Source organism: Chiloscyllium plagiosum, unplaced genomic scaffold (assembly GCF_037043375.1).
Source record: "Chiloscyllium plagiosum isolate Xiang-an unplaced genomic scaffold, Cpla_swu_hap1 HiC_scaffold_17, whole genome shotgun sequence".
NCBI lineage: Eukaryota > Metazoa > Chordata > Chondrichthyes > Orectolobiformes > Hemiscylliidae > Chiloscyllium > Chiloscyllium plagiosum.
In genome coordinates this window covers 28,493,611-28,520,533 of record NW_028270155.1, presented here as the reverse complement: position 1 = coordinate 28,520,533, position 26,923 = coordinate 28,493,611, and the positions used below count along the sequence as shown (strand labels likewise).

The window sequence follows — 26,923 nt, the reverse complement described above, 5'->3', positions numbered from 1 at the left end:
CCAATTTTGAGGGTATTAGGCAAGAACTTTCGAAAGCTGATTGGAGGCAGATGTTTGAGGTAAAAGGACGGCTGGAAAATGGGAAGCCTTCAGAAATGAGATAACAAGAATCCAGAGAAAGTATATTCCTGTCAGGGTGAAAGGGAAGGCTGGTAGGTATAGGGAATGCTGGATGACTAAAGAAATTGAGGGTCTGGTTAAGAAAAAGAAGGAGGTATATGTCAGGTATAGACAGAATAGATCGAGTGAATCCTTAGAATAGTATGAAGAAAGTAGGAGTATACTTAAGTGGGAAATCAGAAGGGCAAAACGGGGACATGAGATAGCTTTGGCAAATAGAATTAAAGAGAATCCAAAGGGTTTTTACAAATATATTAAGGACAAAAGGGTAACTAGGGAGAGAATAGGGCCCCTCAAAGATCAGCAAGGCGGCCTTTGTGTGGAGCCACAGAAAATCAGGGAGATACTAAATGAATATTTTGCATCAGTATTTACTGTGGAAAAGGATATGGAAGATTTCGACTGTAGGGAAATAGATGGTGACATCTTGAAAAATGTCCAGATTACAGAGGAGGAAGTGCTGGATGTCTTGAAACGGTTAAAAGTGGATAAATCCCCAGGACCTGATCATGTGTACCCGAGAACTAGAGAAGTGATTGCTGGGCCTCTTGCTGAGATATTTGTATCATCAATAGTCACAGGTGAGGTGCCAGAAGACTGGAGGTTAGCAAACATGGTGCCACTGTTTAAGAAGGGCGGTAAAGACAAGCCAGGGAACTATAGACAGGTGAGCCTGACCTCAGTGTTGGGCAAGTTGTTGGAGGGAATCCTGAGGGACAGGATGTACATGTATTTGGAAAGGCAAGGACTGATTTGGGATAGTCAACATGGCTTTCTGCGTGGGAAATCATGTCTCACAAACTTGATTGAGTTTTTTGAAGAAGTAACAAAGAAGATTGATGAGGGCAGAGTGGTAGGTGTGATCTATATGGACTTCAGTAAGGCGTTCGACAAGGTTCCCCATGGGAGACTGATTAGCAAGGTTAGAGCTCATGGAATACAGGGAGAACTAGCCATTTGGATACAGAACTGGCTCAAAGATAGAAGACAGAGGGTGGTGATGGAGGGTTGTTTTTCAGACTGGAGGCCTGTGACCAATGGAGTGCTACAAGGATCGGTGCTGGGTCCTTTATGTCATTTACATAAATGATTTGGATGCGAGCATAAAAGGTACAGTTAGTAAGTTTGCAGATGACGCCAAAATTGTAGGTTTAGTAGACAGCGAAGAGGGTTACTCAGATTACAACAGGATCTGGACCAGATGAGCCAATGGGCTGAAAAGTGGCAGATGGAGTTTAATTCAGATAAATGCGAGATGCTGCATTTTGGGAAAGCAAAGCTTATCAGGACTTATACACTTAATGGTAAGGGGAGTGTTGCTGAACAAAGAGACCTTGGAGTGCAGGTTCATAGCTCTTGAAAGTGGAGTCGCAGGTAGACAGGATAGTGAAGAAGGTGTTTGGTATGTTTTCCTTTATTGGTCAGAGTATTGAGTACAGGAGTTAGGAGGTCATGTTGTGGCTGTACAGGACATTGGTTAGACCACTGTTGGAATATTGCATGCAATTCTGGTCTCTTTCCTATCGGAAAGATGTTGTGAAACTTGAAAGGGTTCAGAAAAGATTTACAAGGATGTTGCCAGGGTTGGAGCATGTGAGCTACAGGGAGAGGCTGAACAGGCTGGGGCTGTTTTCCCTGAAGCGTTGGAGGCTGAGGGGTGACCTTATAGAGGTTTAAAAAATTATGAGGGGCATGAATAGGATAAATAGCCAAAGTTTTTTCCCTGGGATTTGGGAGTCCAGAACTAGAGGGCATAGGTTTAGGGTGAGAGGGGAACGATATAAAAGAGACCTAAGGGGCAACGTTTTCACGCAGAGGGTGGTACATGTGTGGAATGAGATGTCAGAGGATGGGGTGGAGGCTGGTACCATTGCAACATTTAAGAGACATTTGGATGGGTATATGAATAGGAAAGTTTTAGAGGGATATGGGTCGGGTGCTGGCAGGTGGGACTAGATTGGGTTGGGATGTCTGGTCGGCATGGACAGGTTGGACCGAAGGGTCTTTTTCCATGCTGTACATCTCTATGACTCTATGACTCTTTACTCTGAGCTTTTCTTTGGTTAACCCATGTAGTCTCAGTTCTCTATCTTTTTGGACTTTGAGTATTATTAATTCCATCTTCATCCATTTTTGTTTATTCATAATTTCTGTTATCCTCTGTTCTCTTCTCCTTTTATTCTACATTTGAAGTTTTCTTAATTCTCAGTCCCTTTCCATTACCTTCTGCTTTTCTCTTCGTTTCTTAGAGTATCTTAGTTATTTCCAGCTATGGCACCCCAAGTTTCCATTTACCTTTTTCTATCAGAATGTTGGATAATCATTTCAAGCATCTTATCCAGCCAAAATTCTGCTTTAACTTCTACCTTCAAATCATCTGCTGACACTCAGTTTAGTTTTAGTGAAGAGTTTCAATTAATCTTAATTAATGTGAAAAAAACTCTTAGTAATGTTCAAAGCCATCTTCAATTTCCATGCAATTAATTTTGTCACACTGCAAATATTTTATATCCAGAACCTCCACCGGCCAGTAATTTTAAAACAAAAGGATCCTTCTTACATTCGGTGAAGTCAAATTCCACAAGATCACTTCTTAGACACATACAGCATGGAAATGTAGAAGCATGATCCAACTCGTCCACACCAACCAGATATCCTAATTTGATCTTGTCCCATTTGCCAGCATTTGGCCCACATCCTTCTAAACCCTTTCTATTCATGTACCCATCCCGATGCCTTTTAAATGTTGTAATTGTACCTGCCTCCGCTACCTCCTCTGCCAGCTCATTCCATACATGCACCACCCTCTGTGAAAAAGTTGCCCTTCAGGTCCCTTTTAAATCTTTCCTCTTTCACCATAAACCTCTGCCCTCTGGTTTTGTACAACCCCTATCCTGGGAAAATGATCTTGGCTATTCACCTAAAACATGCCCCTCATGATTTTATAAACCTATATAAAGTCATCCCTCAGCCTCCAAACCTCCAGCCTATTCAGCCTCTCCCCATATCTCAAACCCTCCAATCTTGGTAACATCCTTGTAATCCACTCTGAATTGTTTCAAGTTTAAGAACACCTTACCTACAGCAGGGAAACCAGAGTTGAATACAGTATTCTAAAAGTGGCCTTACCAATATCCTGTACAACTGCAACATGATATCCCAACTCCTATACACAATGCACTGACCAATGAAGGCAAGAATGCCAAGCACCTTTTTCACCACCTTGTCTCTGTTTGCCAACACTTATCATTGCTTTACCATTAACTGTATAATCCTGCCCTGTTTTGCCTTACCACAATGCAGCATCTCACATCCATCCAAATTAAACTCAACCTGCCCATTGACCCATCTGATCAGGGTCTAGTTGTACTCTGAGATAACCCCCCTCCTCACTGTCCAGTACACCACCAATTTTGGTGTCATCTGTCAAATGTACTAATGAAACCTTCTATATTTGCATCCAAATAATCTATTTAAATGATGAAATGCAGTGGACCCAGCACCATTTCCTGCAGTTGCAGGCCTCCAGTCTGAACAACCCTCCACCACCACCCTCTGTTTCATACCTTTAATGGAGGTAGTAAAATGGCATGGATACAGCAATGGCTAAAGGCTGGTAACCCATAACCAGTGGAGTGCCACAGGGACCAGTTCTGGGGCCACAATTATTTACAATATATTATATAACTTGGATGAGATAAGTGAATGCATATTGTCAAGTTTGCAGATGACACAAAATCAGCAGCAAGGCAAGTGGTGAGGATAATACCAAAAATCTGCAGAAGTATATAGACAGGTTAAACAAAGGGGATAAACTTGGCAGATGGAATATAAAGCAAAAAAATGTGAGACTTTGCATTTTGGCAGGAAGAACAGAGGAGCTGAATATTATGGACTGCAGAAACCTGCAGTTGAATGTATTTGGTGTCCTTGTCCATGAATCACAAAAAGCCAGCATTAGGGTATTAAGGAAGGCAAATAGAATATTTGTCTTTATTTCAAAGGGAATGGATGGTAAGAGTTGTGAGGTTTTGCTAAAACTATTCAAGGCACTGGTCAAACCACAACTGGAACATGTGAACAGTTTTGGGTCTGTTATCCAAGGAAGGCGAGACTGGCATTGGAGGCAATCCATCAAAGATTCACTCAGCCAATCCTGGGTGTGGAAGGACCATTTTACAAATAGAAGTTGAGTAGGTTAGGCCTGTACTTACTGGAGTTCTGAAGAATGAGAGGCAACCTTATTGAAATATACAAGATTCTCAGCGAGTTTCACAGGGTAGATGTGAAGTAGTTGTTTCCCCTTGTGGGATAGCCTTGGACCAGAAGCCTTAATCGTTTCAGAGTAAGGAGTCACCCATTGAAGACAGAGATGAGGAAGAATTTCCTCTCTACAAGGAGAGTGAATCTGCGGAATTCTTTACCACGGGTGGCTGTTGAAGCTGGATCATTAAGTATACTCAAGAATGGGAGAGCCATTTTTAATGTAGAAAGAAATTGACCATAATGGGGAAAAGGCAGGAAGGTGGAGTTGTGGATGTTCAGATTAGATTGAATGGTGGAGCAGTCTTGATGGGCTGAAAGGACTGCTTCCACTCCTGCTCCTGCGTCTTATAGGCAAACACCACAGAGGTGCCAGGCTGGGATAAACTGAGAGGTAAGGGGGATTTTGGGAGAGCTGGTCGGGAGCAGGGCTGATTGAGGCAGAGAAAGAACCTGCGTGATAAAGGCTGGGTGGGGAAGAAGTAGCAGCAAGTCTGAGCAAGACAGAGGTATGACGCCTCAGCAGCCTAACCTTTACACATTTTATGATATCAGCTGATGTTATTACTGCACAAGTCAGATCCCAGACTAAAATTTGGTTTGATAGATCACATTTTGTTTCGTTTTCATTTACTGAAACACAGGCTGCAGATTTGTCATAGAGTCATAGAGATGTACAGCACAGAAACAGACCCTTCGGTCCAACTCATCCATGCTGACCAGATATCCCAAACCAATCTAGTTCCACCTGCCAGCACCTGGCCCATATCCCTCCAAACTTTTCTTATTCATATACCCATCCAGGATGCCTTTTAAATGTTGCAATTGTACTAGCCTCCATCACATCCTCTGACAGCTCATTCCATGCACGTACCACCCTCTGAGTGAAAAAGTTGCCCCTTAGGTCTCTTTTATATCTTTCCCCTCTCACCCTAAACCTCTAGTTCTGGACCCACCCCCCCCCCCACAAAGGATAAAGACTTTGTCTATTTATCCTATCCATGCCCCTCATGATTTTATAAACCTCTATAAGGTAACCCCTCAGCCTGCAACGCTCTAGGGAAAACAGCCCTCGCCTATTCAACCTCTCCCAATAGCTCAAATCGTCCAACCCTTGTAAATCTTTTCTGAACCCTTTCAAGTTTCACAACATCTTTCTGATAGGAAAGAGACCAGAATTGCATGCAATATTCCAACAGTGGCCTAACCAATGTCCTGTACAGCCACAACATGACCTCCCAACTCCTGTACTCAATACTCTGACCAATAAAGGAAAGCATACCAAATGCCTTCTTCATTATCTTATCTACCTGCGACTCTACTTTCAAGGAGCTATGAACCTGCACTCCAAGGTCTCTTTGTTCAGCAACACATCCTAGGACCTTACCATTAAGTGTCTAAGTCCTGCTAAGATTTGCGTTCCCAAAATGCAGCACCTCACAATTATCTAAATTAAATTCCATCTGCCACATCTCAGCCCATTGGTCCATCTGATCAAGATCCTGTTGTAATCTGAGGTAACCTTCTTCACTTTCCACTACACCTCCAATTTTGGTGTCATCTGCAAACTTACTAACTATACCTCTTATATTCATTCCAAATCATTTACATAAATGATGAAAAGTAGTGGACCCAGCACTGATCCTTGTGGCACTCCATTGGTCACAGGCCTCCAGTCTGAAAAACAACCCTCTACCACCACCCTCTGTCTTCTACCTTTGAGCCAGTTCTGATTCCAAATGGTGAGTTCTCCCTGTATTCCATGAGATCTAAACTTGTTCACCAGTCTCCCATGGGGAACCTTGTCGAACGCCTCACTGAAGTCCATACATATCACATCTACCACTCTGCCCTCATCAATCTTCTTTGTTACTTCTTCAAAAAACTCAATCAAGTTTGTGAGACATGATTTCCCACGCATAAAGCCATGTTGAGTATCCCGAATCAGTCCTTGCCTTTCCAAATACATGTACATCCTGTCCATAGGATTCCCTCCAACATCTTGCCCACCACTGACATCAGGTTCACTGGTCGATAGTTCCCTGGCTTGTCCTTACCACCTTTTTAAATAGTGGCACCACCTTAGCCAACCTCCAGTCTTCCGGCATCTCACCTGTGACTATCGATGATACAAATATCTCTGTAAGAAGCTCAGCAATCACTTCCCTAGCTTCCCACAGAGTTCGAGAGTAGACCTGATCAGGTCCTGGGGATTTATCCACTTTTAAGCATTCAAGAATAAAATATAAGTTATTACACAAAAGAAATGAAGATAAAATACACAAACTAAACTGTTAAATATAACATAATTGTACAGATTTCAGCATGTACAGGAAATTGCAATCCCAGCTAGCCCAACACCATTGCATTACAGTATTCGAACACTAGAGAACATTCCATTGCCCGTGTAGTTTTAGTTGACTCCCCTTTTTAGCACAGGCACAAAACCAGGCGGCATTTCCTTATTTGCCAGCAGTAATCAGTAAGGAGGGGTGAACATTTTGCTGTGCACCACCACATTACAACAGTGTCATACCTTCAACATGTGCCAATAGCAACATGACAAACACACTACACATGCATCAAACATATGGCCATGTCTTAAAATTTAGGGGGAGTGTTCCTTTGGCAAGTCAAGAGAGACTGTTGTCAGTCAGGGGGACTAGCGTTGGAAGTCAAGGGCACCCACTATATAAGTCCAGGGGTTAGAAATGATTAGTCTGCTGCTGGGATCAGTCAGGGTCGGTGGGTTTGTTCATCTGTAGTCTGGGAGTAGGTCAAGGTCATTCCTGCATGTCCAGCGAAAACTGGCTGAGGAGAGTCACAGGAAGTCAGTTGGGCTGCTGCACAGAAATCAGTTAGGGGGTCTTGAGCCATATGTTAACACTGTTTGGCTCAGTGGATCAAAAATTGGACTGTAACCAGTGCTGGGGTGTGGCCACTAAAAGCTGGGGGGGGGGGGGGGTTATCAGAGGTTACTGCCTCAGAAATAATGCTGAGGAGCTCAGTTGTGAGGATTGGAGGCAACATAGTGGAATATAAAAGGATAACAATTGTGAAGGGGAGAAACTCCATATATAAGGGAGGTGGGAACACTTGATCATGGAAGGGAAAGGCATAATGCATGGAGTAATCAACAGTAAGCAGTATCCTGGCTTCGATGGGGGCCAGTGGACTACTATAACTGGCATGTTGACTTGATACGCCTAGGACTGGGGCAAGGTAAAGTGAATAGATGAAGAGTTAGATAGGCAGTTTGAGTGAAAATGCTGGGAAGTTCAAAACTGACTGGGTTGACAGGAAGAGCTGCCAAGAAGGGAATGTGTAGATTTGGGGTTTCACCAAGTGTAAGAAGCTGAGCCTGAGATACCTTGTGTTAGGAGCGACTGCTGTTTCCTTCTATCATACTGTAATTAACAAATATGTAAATGGAGCTGAAAATGGTTGCAACCAGACCTGGAATGGGAAGGGTACATTTTTTATTCTGTGAAAGAGATGGCTTCACTCTTGAGGTTTGCGAGGCCTTCAAAGGGCAACAGCATTATGCAAGCACCCATTCTGTACTGGTGAAAGACAACTGTCAGCACTGTGAACTTTAGGCATTAATCTTCTATGTGGCTCAAAGCACAGTTGATAACATCATGCAAAATGAAGAATCAATCCCACTAATGCCTATGATACCTAAGCGTTGTTTTACAGCCTGAAAATAATCATCCAATTTTGCAAATTGGGAGTACTTAACCAAGTTCCCATATCATACACATGGTGCTGCTCACTTAGTACCTTGGGCCATAAAACATTATGTATCGCTGAGGATGACTCGGCTTTGCACCTTCCATGTTGCAGTTGCAGTCGGATATACATTCATTGCCTGAACAGCAAGGCGCCAATTACATTTGTGCAGTTGTTTTTCGACTGCTCCTTGAGTTTTCTGTACTATTGCTCCAATCTTTCCAATTTTCCCACTACTCTTTACTATTGAGTTGGTTTAGTGAATGCCATTTTTCCACAGAGATGGTTGTTGCAAATGCTTTCAATTTTCCATTATTGTGTTCATCATTATGCCAAGGAAACTGCTGTTGTAACCTCCAGGAATTTGAAAAGACTTTATCATGCTGAGCTGTAATACCTGTTATTTAACGAGCATTGCCTTTTTTGTCAGACACTTTGACCACCAGATGTACCAGTATGTACACATATTCATATGCTTGGAAAAATGTAATTATTGTGACAAAGAGATTCAATTTCAGTATATTAGCTGTGCTGTGTTTTTTTTTCTACTGGTAAATTAAACTTTAATTATCTGAATTCACATGTACCTGCAGTTGCAATTTGAATTGCATTGTGCAACAAAGATATAAAGAATAGTTAAATTGTTTTGGTTAATCATACTGTACATATACCATGTTTCATTTGGCTGTAGATGTGGAACTAGAGATAGACAAACCCATATCTTCCTGTTACTGGTTAGAGTGCCAATTTGTTGTCATGGTCAGTAAAATAGCTGGGCTATTTTACTGAGGCTGGATCGAGACTGTATTGCAGTTACCCACTGGTGATAGGTAGGCAATGAGGCCAATTAAATTGCTCAGTGTCAGAATCTAACTAGAAATTTCTAAACTGTAGGCTCACCCCTACAGTGCCCAAAGCCCAGCTATTGAATTAGAATATAAGAACATAATAACTAGAATGAGGAGTAGGCAACTCAACTCTCCGTCCCACCATTTGCACCTACTGCACAATTCAATGTAATCATGGCTGGTCTCACCTGGGCCTCAATTCCACTTTCCTATCCAGTCTCCTTAACCCTTCAACCTATTACTAAATAAGAATCTGCTTTCTTCCTCCTTAGATATATTCGATGCTGAAGCATCCACCACACTCTGTGGTAGTGAATTCCACCGACTCACATGACTTTGAGAGATATAATTTCTCCTTAACGTAAAACTATTGAGAGAATTGAGGGAGCCTCCTAGAAATAAACTGGGGCATGGAAACCATCAATACCTCATTAAACTTAAGCACACCATTTCCACCCCCTTTCCCCAGTCCCAATTGCCAAGGGCTCACAGCTGCAATGGCAAGCTGTCCCTTGAATGGGGTTTCCTTCCACAATAAAGATCTGGTAATTGGGGTCACAGTTTATTTCAACCCTAAAAAAAGAATCTTCAGAGTTACCTCCAATTTAAGGCACTGTATTGCAGTCAATTCTGCTATAACGTGATATTTCCATTCTCATGCAATCCCATGTTCTTGGAAAATCATGTAATAGCAACACGATTTAGTTAATAAGGCCGGAATCACATTATAACCAATACACGCTTTAAAAGTTTGCACTTTAGAAACAGTGTCCCCAGTTTGTCAATCACATTATAGCAAATTTGTCTTAATGAAATACAAATTATAGCAGAACGACCTGTATTTCATTTACCAACAAAGGCCGCCCCCACCTCAGACTGTGGGACTGCCAATCTTCCATCAGAGCAGGCCTTCAATTAGCCTTCCAGTTTCGGAAACCTGTCCTCCTTCAATAGCACAGGCTCCATGATGCAGCTTAATTGACTACCTTTTCAAAAATGGCCCTTTGGCTTCCTTCACTAGCAATTATGGGTGTCTGACATATATTGATTCTTAATGGTGGAATTAGGACCTAGGACCAAACATTAAGTCCATGGATTCTGCGAAATTTGGGTTTGAAAGAGTAGAAGAATTTCAGATGATTCTTCTTAGTTAAAAGATTCTTGTTAAAGGTAATTGATTTTCATGACACAGAAGACGCACAATCTTTAAATTAAAGTATCGGCAAATTTGTATTTTTGTATCATTTTCATTTCTTTGCAGGGAAAATTGCTTATTTTTATATGAAGATTAAAAAGTCAGATTTTGAGTATTTAGCCAAAAATTCTGAATTGAATCTCAGATTCAGAAATCATTCAAAATTTATAACCAGGCTTGAATGAGTTTCATAAGTTTTCATTCAGGCTGATCAATGAACTGTTTTACAGTGGTAAAATGATCTAACTGACGGTGAGAAAATTGGATGTACAGTCTTGCCTTACAGAAGGATGTCTTTTTGCCTGATAACAAAATGACATTGCTGACAGGTGTGGAAATATCATATCTTTAGAGTTGAAAGAAGAAATGTGATGTGGATGCATCAGTACGAGAATACAAAAATGAGAATTATAGAAATGTAAAATAACCTGTTAGAAAAATAATACAAAGCACTATTTTTGTTTTACTAATTTGTGATACTGTACTTGTAAAATTATAATTATATTCACTTGTCGTGAAAGCGGTAATGCGTGATTTAATATGTTTACCATTGCAAATTTACTTCGGCTGTAAATTAAGCTAAGTAATTGAGCTTTAGATGGGAAACTGAACAGAATACCAACAACTGACGACTAACGATTTCTTAATAAAATTATTTGTACTTGCAAATGTTAAAAACCTATGCTTTATCTTGGTAACGAATCATAATGATGTTATAAATCAATGTAGTTTCACATGTTTCTGAATATATTTGGGTAATTTGTTACTAAGTAACCTTACAGAGGGGAAATCTTCAACTATGCTTCAAGTACTCCTTATCTCACACGCAACTGTCACGCTAAATGTCTTACAAATTGTTGGTTGGCTTGATTAACTAAGCCTGCTACTCAGCAATCAATTTAAATTAGGCTTTACTCTGAGATAATACAAAGCAGGAGCTTGGACTAATTAAACCAATACTAGGTTAAATGCTAAAATAACAATTCTATTATATGTTCATTACTGCAAAGACTCCACCCATTTGAGCCAAGTAATTTGTTTCTTGCTTTCTTCTTAAACCTCCCACACTTTCAAAACTGAGTGAAATGGCCCAATATGGAATTCCTTGTTCTAATCATTTACCTTTGTTCAACAATACAAGAGATAGTAAAACTGGCAACATTTATTAACACTATTTGCTATTTTCCTTTGAACATCTTAATTTCATGATATGAAAGTTTTTTCTTTGCTATGTTATTTCAAAAGGGCCAAATTATGGCTTCTGATGCAACTGAGTGTATTAGAAAATCAGAACATCTCCATCTTCATATTTTATTTAAGAAAACATTCCATTTAAACATTAAAATACAGGAAATGACTTTAAAATTCTCCCAGTTTTTGCCAACTGAAACAAATGCATTTCAGTGAAATGTTGAAAAGACAATACTTAAATGTGTTTGAATAAACATTCATTTACTCATTCGTAGTGACAAAAGTGACTAGTGTTCTCAGGGCTCCCTTCAGCACTGAAAAGCTATCAGTTTTAGAAAGCATTAGCTTGCATCTGAGTTTATTATTTGAATATGGTAATGAATACTAAAATGTTTGCCTTCTTGGTATTTCTATACCAACCGAATATCAACAAATTAACTACCTACACAGCAAGGCAATTGTAAGTAAGTGTTACTGTTTCACAGTTTAAAATAAATTTCTATATCACAGCAAGTAAGAAAATGTAACATTAGTAAAAATTTGAGGTTCTCCACTATCAGATCATGATTCTTGTCTCTGAAGAACATCCTCACTAGACTGTTTATCCCGTGCTTGTAAACTATCGAGGTAAGACTGCCAGATTATTTCAGTTAGAGGTTAAAATGCTGCAGCTTTGTATTAAACAAGTGATTTATTTGTCTTGGATAGTTCTAGTACAGATTAAATGAAAAACAGATTGTGCTGTTATTCTAAAATTAATTGTGGAAGTACTTTAGAAATTCATGGAAAATGGCAGTATTGGAGTGCAAATATTCTGCATGATTGTTAGCATTTGAAGATGGTGGTCTATCCTGTATCCTATTATTTTAAAACTGCTGTGAGCATGACCTCTTTGCGTTGATGAAGAAAGCACAGAATGATTGCAAACTAAATTTGTGCTAGAATTATTCTACATTTCGAAGTGCTGTACTGATGTCATACACTGTCATGATTCCACAAATAGAAGTAAGAAAAAAGACAGGAGGAGAAAACAGTTACAAAACAAATTCCAATTTTGTTACAGAACACACATTGGAATATTATACATGCTGGAACCGAAATCTTGTCTGCCAGGTCAAGTGAGTATAAAAGTTTGTTTCAAAGATCACAAATTTATCGCAGCCAATTTATCCCTCAAACAATGCCTATTACAGTAGATTCATCTCTTCAATTAGCTAACCAAAGTCTTTTTGCCATAAGACCATAAGACATAGGAGCAGAAATTAGGCCATTCAGCCCATCATGTCTGCTCTGTCATTCAATCATGGCTGATAATCCCATTCTCCCACTTTCTCCCCATAATCCTGGATCCTCTTAATACTCAAGAACCTGTCTATCTCAGTCTTAAATATACTCAGTGACCTGGACTCCACAGTCTTCTGTGGCAATGAATTCAATAAATTCGCCACTCTCTGGCTGGAGAAGTTTAGACAATAGACAATAGGTGCAGGAGTAGGCCATTCTGCCCTTCGAGCCTGCACCACCATTCAATATGATCATGGCTGATCATCCTTAATCAGTATCCTGTTCCTGCCTTATCTCCATAACCCTTGATTCCACTATCCTTGAGAGCTCTATCCAACTCTTTCTTAAATGAATCCAGAGAGTGGGCCTCCACTGCCCTCTGGGACAGAGCATTCCACACAGCCACCACTCTCTGGGTGAAGAAGTTTCTCCTCATCTCTGTCCTAAATGGTCTACCCCGTATTTTTAAGCTGTGTCCTCTGGTTCGGCACTCACCCATCAGCAGAAACATGTTTCCTGCTTCCAGAGTGTCCAATCCTTTCATAATCTTATATGTCTCAATCAGATCCCCTCTCAGTCTTCTAAACTCAAGGGTATACAAGCCCAGTCGCTCCAGTCTTTCAGCGTAAGGTAGTCCCGCCATTCCAGGAATTGACCTCTAGGAATTCTCCCTCAATAGCCAGAATGTCTTTCCTCAAATTTGGAGACCAGAACTGCACACAATACTCCAGGTGTGGTCTCACCAGGGCCCTGTACAGCTGCAGAAGAACCTCTTTGCTTCTATACTCAATCCCTCTTGTTATGAAGGCCAGCATGCTACTAGCCTTCTTCACTAACTGCTGTACCTGCATGCTTACCTTCATTGACTGGTGTACAAGAACACCCAGATCTCTTTGTACTGCCCCTTTACCTAAATTGATTCCATTTAGGTAGTAATCTGCCTTCTTGTTCTTGCCACCATATATTTATCCACATTAAACTGCATCTGCCATGCATCTGACCACTCACCTAACCTGTCTAGGTCACCCTGTAATCTCCTAACATCCTCCTCACATTTCACCCTGCCACCCAGCTTAGAATCATCAGCAAATTTGCTAATGTTATTACTAATACCATCTTTTATATCATTAATATATATTGTAAAAAGCTGCGGTCCCAGCACTGATCCCTGCGGTACCCCACTGGTCACTGCCTGCCATTCTGAAATGGAGCCGTTTATCACTACTCTTTGTTTTCTGTCAGCCAACCAACTTTCAATCCAAGTTAGTACTTTTCCCCCAATACCATGCACCCTAAATTTGCTCACTAACCTCCTATGTGGGACTTTATCAAAAGCTTTCTGAAAGTCCAGGTACACTACACCTAGTGGATCTCCCTCGTCCATCTTCAGAGTTACATCCTCAAACAATTCCAGAAGATTAGTCAAGCATGATTTCCCCTTCATAAATCCATGCTGACTCTGACCTATCCTGTTACTACTATCCAGATGTGTCGTAATTTCATCCTTTACACTCCAGGGCCAGTACATCTTTCCTGAGATATGGGGCCCAAAGTTGCACACAATACTGCAAATGTGATCTAACCAGGGCCTTATAGTGCCTCAGAAGTACATCCCTGCTTTTATATTTGTCCTCTCAAAATAAATGCCATCATTGCATTTGCCTTTCTAACGACTGACTCAGCCTGAAAGTTTAGATGAATAGAGTCCTGTACTAGAACTCACAAGTCTCTTTGCATCTTTCCCACCACTGAAGTCAGACTAACTGGTCTATAATTTCCCTGCTTTCTCTCTCCCACCTTTTTTAAAAAGTGGTACAACATTAGCCACCCTTCAATCCGCAGGAACTGATCCCGAATCTATCGAACTCTGGAAAATAATCACCAACGCATCCACGATTTCTTGAACCACCCCCTTCAGTACCCTGGGATGTAGAACATCAGGCCCTGGGGGCTTATCAACCTTCAGACCTAACAGTCTCTCCAGCACCAATTCCTGGCAAATATAAATTCCCTTAAGTTCAGGTCCTTCAGCCACTGTTACCTCAGGGAGATTGCTTGTGTCTTCCCCAGTGAACCAAGATCTGAAGTACCAATTCAATTCTTCTGCCATTTCTTTGTTCCCTGTAATATAGTCCCCTGTTTCTGTCTTCAAGGGCCCAATTTTAGTCTTAACCATTTTTTTGCCTTTCACAAACCTAAAAAAGCTTTTACTATCCTCCTTTATATTTTTGGCCAGTTTACCTTCGTACCTCATTTTTTCTCTGCGTAATTCCTTCTTCGTAATTCTCTGTTGTTCTTTAAAAGCTTCCCAGTCCTCCGTTTTCCCACTTATCTTTGCTATGTTATACCTTTTTTCTTTTAACTTTCTGAGTTTCTCCTTATCTCCATTCTAAATGGTCTTCCCTTTACTCTAAGGATGTGCTCTCAAATCCTAGTCTCTCCAACCAATGAAAACATCTTCCCAAGATCCACGCTGTCCAGGCCATTCAGTATTCTGTATGTTTCAATTAGATCCTCCCCTCATCCTTCTAAACTTCATCCACTGTGGATCCAGAGTCCTCAAAGGTTCCTCATAAATTAAGCTTTTCATTCCTGGGACCATTCTCGCGAACTTCCTCTGAACACACTCCAGGGCCAGTACATCTTTCCTGAGATATGGGGCCCAAAGCTGCACACAATACTGCAAATGTGATCTAACCAGGGCCTTATAGAGCCTCAGAAGTACATCCCTGCTTTTATATTTGTCCTCTCAAAATAAATGCCATCATTGCACTTGCCTTTCTAACGACTGACTCAGCCTGAAAGTTTAGATGAATAGAATCCTGTACTAGAACTCACAAGTCTCTTTGCACTTCAGACTTCTGAATTTTCCACCATTTAGAAAATAGTTCATGCCTCTTTTCTTCCTACCAAAATGCATGACCTCACATTGTGCTCCATCTGCCACTTCTTTGCCCAATCTCCGAACCAGTCCAAATCCTTCTGCAGCCTCCCACCTCCTCAATGCTGCCTGTCCCTTTACCTATCTTTGTATCATCTGCAAACATACCCAGAATACCCACAGTTTCTTCATTCAAATCATGAATGTATAAGTGAAAAGTTGTGGTTTCAACACTGAAACTTGTGGAACAGCACTTGTCACCTGCTGCTATCCTGAGAAGGATACTTTTATCCTCACTCTCTGCTTTATGCCAAACAGCAAAGCTTCTATCCAACTATGCTATCACACTAGTACCTTACCTAAAACACCATGAGCCCTTATCTTATTCAGTAGCTCTTGTGCAGCACCTTGTCAAAGGCTTTTTTGACATCCAGGTAGATAACATCCATTGGTTCTCCTTGGTATAACCTGCTCATTACTTGCTCAAAAAATTCTAGCAGATTATTGAGGCATGTCCTCCCCTTGATAAAACCATGCTGACTTTGCCCTATTTATCCATACACTTCCAAGTATTCAGAAATCTCATTCTTCACAATGGATTCCAGAATCTTACCCAAGACCGACATTAGGCTATCAGTCTGGAGTTTTCTAGGAGACAGCGAGGTCTGCAGATGCTGGAGATCAGAATTGAGAGTGTGTTGCTGGAAAAGCACAGCAGGTCAGGCAGCATTTGAGGAGCAGGAAAATCCTGACAAAGGGCTCCAGCCTGAAATGTCGATTTTCCTGCTCCTTGGATGCTGCCTGACCTGTTATGCTTTTCCAGCAACACATTGTCAAGTCTGTAATTTTCAGTCTTTTGCCTTTTTAAACAGGAGTGTAATGTTAGCGATTTTCCAGTCCTCTGGGACCCTCCCTGATTCACGTGATTCCTGAAAGATCACCACTAATGCCTCCACTATCTCTAGCTATCTCCCTTTTAACTCTGGGGTGTAGTCCATCTGGTTGGGGTGATTTATCCATCTTCAAGCCATTCAGCTTTTCTCACACCTTCTACTTGATGATGGCCACCATACTCAGCTCTGCTCCCTCACTCTCTTGAATATTTGGGATATTACTCAAGTCTTCCATCGTGAAGACTGATGCCAAGTAATTATTCAGATCCTCAGCCATTCCTTGTTCCCCACTACTATCTCTCCAGCATTATTTTCCAGCAGCCTATTGTCCACATTTGCCTCTCTTTTGCCCTTTATATAGCTGAAGAAACTATTACAGTCTTCCATTAGCTTACCCTCATATTTAATCATCTCCCTCCCATGATCCAGTCATAGTCTAAAGAAAGACTGGTTGGCTGGAATGCTGGCTAAAGAACTCAAAGTGACTCCCGGATAAAGTGAGTTGTTAAAGTGTGGCGCTAGAAAAGTCACAGCACATCAGGCAGCATCTGAGGAGCAAGAGAGTCGACATTTCCAGCATAATCCTTCATCAGGACCCAAAATACCCGAAACATCGACTGTCTTGCTCTTCAGATGCTGCCTGACTTGCTGTGCCTTTTACAATGCCACACTTTATTGACTCTGACTCTCCAGTATCTGCAGTCCTAATTGACTCACTTTATCCAGGAGATAATCAGTGTTGAATACTGGCCATCACCATCTCTGGGGCAGCGGGTGAGTTTCTCAACTATGTAATGTCTCTCACCGTTGAAAACTATCTGGACACCCTGGAACTAAAACTGGGTCATACGTTTTAATTATGGAATGGTCAAGTAGAGCATAACAGTATGCAAAACTGTCCTACTTTAATTTATTGCATGTTCTCAAAGTCAGTTTTATTTGCGTGAGATTTATTCACAAGATTATTGGTAAATTCTAAAAAAAATTTCCTTTATTATTGACTTTTTATTTAAATTGAAAATTTCACTGTTTCACAAAGTGTAATCTGAATAATGTAAAAAGCATATTTTTGCAGTGTGCATAAAATAGCATAAATCATAATCGTAAAAGTAAATTGAACAAATATAAAATTAATTAAAATGCAAAAAGTTTAATTCTTTCGTGCTATAATATTTAGAGATTAAAGATTAAATGCTATTAAGTCTAGATTGTAAAGGATCACAAATGCTGAGAACATTGTTGCAAATACTTGGAGAAAAATAATCAAAATTTTAAAATCTTTTAAACCCGGTCAGGCATTGTAAAAACAGATAAATTAGATCTTATAAATTATTCATGATCAAAAGTCAAAAAGGGCATTTAAATAGGTTGACTGAGATAAGGCAGATGTTGAAATCTGCAATACTTTAATTAGAAGATCAGAAATTAAATGATCATCAGTATATATTTACTGCTATAAAAACAGATCAACATTTAGAGAGTTTGATGCTTTTTATCAACAAATAATAACATTTAACAGATTAAAAAATAGCGTTGATGCTTTTTGGTACTGTAACAATAATCAAAAGTACAGACTATGTCTTTATGTGAAAATTAAAGAAAATATGGGTTTCCTGCACCAACAGTTTAATTAAGGACTAATAGCCTTTCATGGAACAAATGTCAGCTTTTATTAAATGCAGCTATATTTTAATATAGGTTTGACTGAAAGAAAAGAGCTTCCCAGTACAATGGAAACTTTGAAGAGTTATACTATATAAGATCAGACAGTTATATCTGCCTATCTTGCAACTTCTCTCTACATTTCTAACTCAGTTGAATCTTTAGAAAAGAAAAAAGCCAATCAGCCATTTCAATTTTATGACTTTCACTTCTTTGATTAAAAGAAGGTTGCAAACATCAGCCACCAAGCAGCCTGAGGCAAATTACTTTGCAACTTTTGCAAGCTAGATGAGAAAATTCTCACCTGCTTAAAGTCAAATCAGTTTAGATAAATTGCATTACAAATACACCATAAGACATAGGAGCGGAAATAGTCCATTCTCCCATTGAGTCTGGTCCACCATTCAATGAGATCATGGCTGGTCTGATAATCCTTCATTCAACTTTTCTGCCTTTTCCGTATTCCTTAATTCCCATACTGATTAAAAATCCGTCTGTCTTAACCTTGAATATACTTAATGACTTAACCTCAACAACTCTCCATAGTAAAGAACTCCACAGATTCACTGCCCTCTGAGAGAAGAAATTCGTCCTTATCTCTGTCTTAATGCACAATCCTCTTTTTGAGACACTGTGGCCCTTGATTCTCCCACAAGGGGAAACAACCTTTCCATATATACCCCATCAAGTCCCTTAGAATCTTATATGTTTCAAAGAACATAGAACAGTTCAGCACAAGAACAAACCTTTTAGTCCACCATGTCTGCGCCAACCACGATACCATCCCTAAACAGATGGGTGACAGTGAGGGGGACTAGGAGGAAGCAGCCATTGCAGGGACCCCCTGCGGCCGTTCCCCTCAAGAACAAGTATACTGTTTTGGATACTTGTGGGGGGGGGGGGGGACTTACCAGGGGTAAGTAATGGGGCTCAGGCCTCTGGCACGGAGCCTGTCCCCGTTGCTCAGAAGGGAAGGGTGGAGAAGAGCAGAGCAATAGTAATTGGGGACTTGATAGTTCGGGGCACAGATAGGCGGTTTTGTGGGGGCGAGAGAGACTCATGTTTGGTCTGTTGTCTCCCAGGTTCAAGGGTACGTGATGTCTCTGATCGCGTTTTCCGGGTCCTTAAGGGGGAGGGGGAGCAGCCCGAAATCGTGGTCCACATTGGCACCAATGACATAGGTAGGAGGAGGGCTGAGGATGTTAGGCAGGCTTTCAGGGAGCTAGGCTGGAAGCTCAGAGTTAGAACGAACACAGTTGTTGTCTCTGGTTTGTTACCCGTGCCACGTGATAGAGAGTCGAGGAATAGGGAGAGAGAACAGTTAAATGCGTGGCTACAGGGATGGTGCAGGAGGGAAGGATTCCGGTATTTGGATAACTGGGGTTCTTTCTGGGGAAGGTGAGACCTCTATAAACAGGATGGTCTACACCTGAACCTGAGGGGCACCAGTATCCTTGGCGGGAGGTTTGCTAGTGCTCTTGAGGGGGGTTTAAACTAATTCTGCAGGGGCATGGGAACCTAGACTGTAGCTTTAGGGTGCAGGACCTGGCGTGTAGGGAGGTTAGGAACATGGCATCAATCTCAAAGGAAGGTGCCTGTAAACTGGAAAGTGGCTTGAAGTGTGTATACTTCAATGCAAAAAGTATACGAAATAAGGTAAGTGAACTTGCAGCGTGGATTGGTACCTGGGACTTCGATGTTGTGGCTATTACGGAGACATGGGTAGAACAGGGACAGGATTGGCTGTTGCAGGTTCCAGGGTTTAAATGTTTTAGTAGGGTCAGAGGTGGGGGGTAAAAGATGGGGAGGTGTGGTATTGCTTGTCAAAGATCGTATTACAGCAGTGGAAAGGACGATGGATGAAGACTCGCCATCTGAGGTAGTTTGGGCTGAGGTTAGGAATAGGAAAGGTGAGGTCACCTTGTTAGGAGTTTTTTACAGGCCTCCTAATAGTCCTAGAAACGTAGAAGAAAGGATTGCGAGGATGATTCAGGAGAAGAATGAAAGTAATAGGGTGGTTGTTATGGGGGACTTTAACTTTCCTGATATTGATTGGGAAAGCTATAGTTCTAGTTCGTTAGATGAATCGGTGTTTGTCTAATGTGTGCAGGATGGTTTCCTGACACAATATGTAGATAGGCCAACAAGAGGTGAGGCCATACTGGATTTGGTTCTGGGTAATGAACCAGGCCAGGTGTTAGAATTAGAGGTAGGTGAGCACTTTGGGGACAGTGACCACAATTCGGTGACTTTTACTCTAGTGATGGAGAGGGAGTGTGCACTGCAGGGTAAGAGTTATAGCTGGGGGCAGGGAAATTATGATGCGGTGAGGCATGACTTAGGATGCGTGGCTTGGAAAAGTAGGCTTCAAGGCAAGGGCGTAATTGATATGTGGAGCTTGTTCAAGGAGCAACTATTGAGTGTCCTTGATAAGTATGTACCTGTCAGGTAGGGAGGAAAGGGTCGTGTGAGGGAGCCGTGGTTTAATAAGGATTTGGAATCCCTTGTTAAGTGGAAGAGGGCGGCCTATGTAAAGATGAGGCGTGAAGGTTCAATTGGGGCGATTGAGAGTTATAAGGTAGCCAGGAAGGACCTGAGGAGAGAGCTAAGAGCAGCAAGGAGGGGACATGAAAGGTCCTTAGTTGGTAGGATTAGGGAAAACCCTAAGGCTTTCTATAGGTATGTCAGGAATAAAAGAATGACTAGGGTAGGAATAGGTCCAGTCAAGGATAGTAGTGGGAAGTTGCGTGTGGAGGCTGAAGAGATTGGGGAGACACTGAATGAATACTTTTCGTCAGTATTCACTCAGGAACAGGACATTGTTGCCGATGTGAATATTGAGTCACAATTAAGTAGAATGAATGGCTTTGAGGTATGTAGAGAAGAGGTGTTGGAAATTCTGGAAAGGGTGAAAATAGATAAGTCCCCTGGGCCTGATGGCATTCATCCTAGGATTCTCTGGGAAGCAAGGGAGGAGATTGCAGAGCCATTGGCCTTGATTTTTATGTCCTCATCTACAGGAGTAGTGCCAGAAGACTGGAGGCTAGCAAATGTGGTTCCCTTGTTCAAAAAGGGGAGTAGGGATAACCCTAGTAACTATAGGCCAGTGAGTCTCACTTCTGTTGTGGGCAAAGTCTTAGAGAGAATTGTAAGGGATAGGATTTATGAACATCTGGATAGGAATAATGTCATCAAGGATAGTCAGCATGGTTTTGTGAAGGGCAGGTCGTGCCTCACAAACCTTATTGAATTCTTTGAGAGGGTGACTAAGGAGATGGACGAGGGGAAAGCGGTAGATGTGGTGTATATGGATTTTAGTAAGGTGTTTGATAAGGTTCCCCATGGTAGGCTACTTCAAAAAATACAGAGGTATGGCATTGAGGGTGAGTTGGAGGTTTGGATTAGGAATTGGCTGGCTGGAAGAAGACAGAGGGTAGTAGTTGATGGTAAAGGTTCATCTTGGAGTGCCGTTACTAGCGGTGTTCCGCAAGGATCTGTTTTGGGACCATTGCTGTTTGTCATTTTTATAAATGACCTGGAGGAGGGGCTAGAAGGTTGGGTGAGCAAGTTTGCGGATGATACGAAAGTCGGAGGAGTTGTTGACAGTGAGGAAGGATGTGGCAGGTTACAGCGGGATATAGATAAGCTGCAGAACTGGGCAGAAAGGTGGCAAATGGAGTTCAATGTAGCTAAGTGTGAGGTGATTCACTTTGGTAAGAATAACAAAAAGATGGGGTACTGGGCTAATGGTCGGATACTTGGTAGTGTGGATGAGCAGAGGGATCTTGGTGTCCATGTACACAGATCTTTGAAAGTTGCCACCCAGGTAAATAGTGCAGTGAAGAAGGCATATGGCGCACTGGCTTTTATTGGTAGAGGAATTGAGTTCTGGAGTCCTGAGATCATGTTGCAGTTGTATAAGACTCTGGTGCGGCCGCACCTGGAGTATTGTGTGCAGTTTTGGTCGCCATACTATAGGAAGGATGGGGAGGCACTGGAATGGGTGCAGAGGAGGTTTACCAGGATGTTGCCTGGTATGGTAGGAAGATCGTATGAGGAAAGGCTGAGGCACTTGGGGTTGTTTTCATTGGAGAAAAGAAGGTTTAGGGGTGACTTGATAGAGGTGTACAAGATGATTAGGGGTTTAGATAGGGTTGACCGTGAGAATCTTTTTCCACGTATGGAGTCAGCTATTACGAGGGGGCATAGCTTTAAATTAAGGGGTGGTAGGTATAGGACAGATGTTAGGGGTAGGTTCTTTACTCAGCGAGTCGTGAGTTCATGGAATGCACTGCCAGCAGCAGTGGTGGACTCTCCCTCTTTATGGGCATTTAAGCGGGCATTGGATAGGCATATGGAGGCTAGTGTAGGTTAGGTGGGCTTGGATCGGTGCAACATCGAGGGCCAAATGGCCTGTACTGCGCTGTATTCTTCTATGTTCTATGCTCTATGTTCTATGTTCTAAACTAATCCCATCTGCCTATACATGGTGCATATCTCTCTATTCCTTGTCTCTAAATGCCGCATAAAAGTTAGTATCATATCTGCTTGTACTAACTCCCCAGCAGCATAGGGACCTACCATCCTCTGAGTAAAATACTTGCCTTGCATATCTCCTTTAAACTTTGCCCTTCTCACCTTAAACCTTTCCCCTCTAGTATTTGACATTTCCACCAATCTATGTCTCTCATAATTTTATATAATTTGCCAGGTCACCCCTCAGCCTCTGACACACTAGCGAAAGCAATCCAAGTCCAACCTCTCCCTATAACTAATGCACTCCATCCCAAGCAACATTCTGGTAAACTTCGTTTACACCCTCTCCATCCCTTCATCTCCTTCCTATGGTGCGACAACCAGAACTTCACACAATCCTCCAAATGTGGCCTGAGTAAAGTTTTATACTGATGCATCATGCCATGACCAATTAATGTAAGCATGCCATATGCCTTATTTACCACCTTATCCACTTGTGTTGCCACTTTTAGGGAGCTATGTACTTGCACCCCAAGATCCCTCTAAAGATTAATGCTTCTAAATGTCTGTCATTTGTTGTTCAATCGACTGTCTCTCATTCTTCTAAATTCCATTCCCTACAAGTCCAACCTCGGCAACCTCTCCTCATAAGACAGTTTCTCTAAGCCTGGTATCAGTTTAGTAAATAAAACAAAGAACTGCAGATGCTGAAGATCTGAAACAAAAACAGAAATTGCTGGCGAAGCTCAGCATGTCTGGTAGCATCTGTGGGAAGAAAAGAGAATTAACATTTTGAGTCCAGTACTGAATCCAGCAGTTCTGATGACTCGAAACATTACCTCTGCTTTCTTCTCACACATGCTGCCAAACCTGCTGAGTTTCTCCAGCAATTTCTATTTTTGTATCAGTTGAGTGAACCTTTTCTGGACTAGTTCCAATGCCAGTGTATCTTTCTTTGGATAAGTAACTGAAACTGTTCATAGTAGTCTATCTGTTGTCTGACTCATTTCTTGTATAATTTTAACAAAAGCTCTCTATTTCTTTACTTCATACCCTTTGAAATAAAGACAAACATTGCATCATGTTACGGCTGTACAAGGCATTGGTTAAGCTACATTTAGAGTACTGTGTACAATTCTGGTTGCCCTGTTATAGGAAGGATGTTATTAAACTGGAAAAGGTGTGAAAAAGATGTACAAGTAAGTTACCGATGCTGGAAGGTTTGTATTATAAGGTTAGTTAGGCTAGTACTTTTATCCTTGGAGCAAAGGAGGCTGAGGGGTGACCTTACAGAAGTTTATAAAATCATGAGGGGCACAGATGAGGTGTGCAGCTAAGGTCTTTTCCCCAACGTAGGAGTCTACAACTAGAGGACATAGGTTTAAGGTGAGAGGGGAAAGATTTAAAAGAGACTGAAGGGTAATATTTTCACACAGAAGGTGGTGTGTATGTGGAATGAGCTGCCAGAGGAAGTGGTAGAGGTGAGTACAATTACTATATTGTAGCACTGATTCCTGTGGTAGTCCACCAGTTACAGATTGCCATCCTGAAAATGTACCCCTTACCCCAAATATTAGTTAGCCAAGCGTCTGTCCATGCTAATATAATACCTCTAACATCATCGGCTGTAATCTTATTGAATAGCCTAATGTGTGGCACCTTATCATACACCTGAAAATCCAAATATATTAGAGTCATAGAGATGTACAGCAGGGAAACAGACCCTTTGGTCTACTTTGTCCATGCCAATCAGATATTATAAATTAATCTATTCCCATTTGCCAGCATTTGGCCTATAATCCCTCTAATCTCTTCCTATTCATATACACATCCAGATGTCTTTTAAATGTTGTAATTGTACCAGCCTCCACCACTTCCTCTAGCAACTCATTCCATACACACACCACCCTCTGCGTGAAAAAGTTGCCTCTGAGGTGCCTTTTAAATCTTTCCCCTCTCACTTTAAATCTATGCCATCTAGTTTCGGACTCATCCTATCCATGTCTCTCATAATTTGTAAACTTCTATAAGGTCATCCCTCAGCCTCCGACACTCCGGGGAAAACAGCCCCAGCCTATTCAGCCTTGCTTGCTCAAACCCTCTAACTCTGGCAACATTCTTATAAATCTTTTCTGAACCCTTTCTAGTTTCACAACATTTTACCTATAGCAGGGAGACCAGAATTGAATGCAGTATTCCAAAAATAGCCTAACCAATGTCCTGTACAGCTGCAACATGACCGCCCAACTCCTATATTCAATGCACTGATCAATAAAGGCAAGAGTACCAAACGCCTTCTTCACTGCCCTGTCTACCTGCAACTCTGCTTTCAAAAAACTATAAACCTGCACCCCAAGGTTTCTTTGTTTGGCCACACTCCCCAGGACCTTACCATTAAATGTCTAAGTCCTTCCATTCCAAAACACAGCACCTCATATTTACCTAAATTAATCTCCATCTGTCACTCCTCGGCCAATTTGCCCATCTGATCAAGATCCTGTTGTAATCTGAGGTATATTCTTCTCTATCCACACCTCCAATTTTGGTGTCATCTGCAAACTTACTAACCTTACCTTCTGTATTCACATCCAACTCATTTATATAAATGACAAAAAAGTAGTGGATCCAGCACTGATCCTTGTCAAAGTGGGAGGAAATGAATTTGTTGAGGCAGGAGCAGGCTGATACAATGGATACACTGATCCTATTCCTGCCTCACCGAACTCATTTCCTCCTATCTTAACTCTACCTTCTCTCCCCTTAGTCATACCCTTCCACATGTACATCCATGATTCCTCTGATACCTTCCACCATATTTACAATTTGCAGTTCCCTGGCCCTAACTGCCTCCTGTTCACCATGGATGACCAAACCCTCTATACCTCCACCCCACCGTGACCCCCCCCGCCACGATGGTCTGAGGGCTCTGAGCTTATTCCTCAACCAGAGGCCTGAACAATCCCTATCCACGACCACTCTCCTCCACCTGGCTGAACTTATTTTTTCTCTGAAGAAGTTCTTCTTTAATTCATGTCACTTCTGCCAAGTCAAAGGAGTGGCTGTGGGCTCCCACATGGGTCCCAGCTATACCCTGCCTCTTTATGGATTATGTGGAACAATCCTTATTCCAGTCCTAACTGGTCCCCACCCACAATTCTTTTTACAGCACTGTTTTGGTGCAGCTTCATGCTCTCGCCTGGGCCTTGAGAAATTTGTTAATTTTCCCTTCAATTTCCACCCCTCTATAATTTTCACATCATCCATTTCCAACACTTTCCTTCCTTTTCATGACCTCCATGTCTCCATTTTGGTGAATAAACTGTCCGTTGCCATCGCTACAAAGCTACTGACGTCTAAAGCTGCCATTACTAAAGCTCTTCCCACTCCAAGCCTTACAAGGATTTCATCCCGTTCTCCCAGTTCCTTTACTTACATCTAGTCAAGAGGAAGAAGGAAACTTACTTAAGGTTGATGATGCAAGGATCAGACAGGGCTCCAGAGGGTTACAAGGTAGCCAGGAAGGAACTGAAGAATGGACTTAGAAGAGCGAGAAGAGGGCATAAAAAAGCCTTGGTGGGTAGGATTAAGGAAAACCCCAAGGCATTCTACAGTTATGTGAGGAACAAGAGGATGGCCAGAGTGAGTGTCGGGCCAATCAGGGTTAATAGAGGGAATTTGTGCCTGGAGTCCGAGGAGGTAGGGGAGGTCCTTAATGAATACTTTGCTTAGTATTCACTACCGACAGGGACCTTGTCGTTTGTGAGGACAGAGTGAAACAGGCTGATAAGCTCAAACAGGTTGATGTTAAGGAGGATGTGCTGGAAATTTTGAAAAACATAAAGATAGATCTGGGTCAGAAGGGTTATACCCAAAGTGAGAGAAGAGATTGCTGTGCCTTTGGCGATGATCTTTGTGTCCTCACTGTTTACTGGAATTGTGCCAGATGATTGGAGGGTGGCAAAAGTTATTCCCTTGTTCAAGAAAAGGAATAGGGACACACCTGGGAATTACAGACCAGTCAGTCTTACGTTGGTAGTGGACAAATTATTGTAGAGGATTCTGAGAGACAGGATTTATGATTATTTGGAAAAGCGTAGCTTGATTAGAGATAGTCAACATGGCTTTGTGAGGGGCAGGTCACGTCTCACAAGTCTTGCTGAATCCTTTGAGGATGTGATAAAACACATCGATGAAGGTAGAGCAATGGATGTGGTGTACATGGAATTTAGTAAGATGTTTGGTAAGATTCCCATGGTAGACTTATTCAGAAAGTAAGGAGGCATTAGAGACAGGGAAATTTGGCTGTCTGGATATAAAAGTGATTGGCCCATAGAAGACACAGGATGGTAGTAGATGGAAAGTGTTTAGCCTATAGCTT

General features: G+C 41.6%; 1 protein-coding gene across 1 annotated transcript in view; it reads left to right on the top strand.

Annotated features, from left to right (window-relative positions):
- Positions 1-26,923, top strand: part of LOC122558288 (uncharacterized) — a 250,518-nt gene that overhangs the window by 217,178 nt on the left and 6,417 nt on the right. The window contains exon 2 of the mRNA XM_087995769.1: positions 12,413-12,467. Coding sequence (XP_087851895.1) covers positions 12,413-12,467 — 55 coding nt within the window. The remainder of the gene's footprint in view (positions 1-12,412; positions 12,468-26,923) is intronic.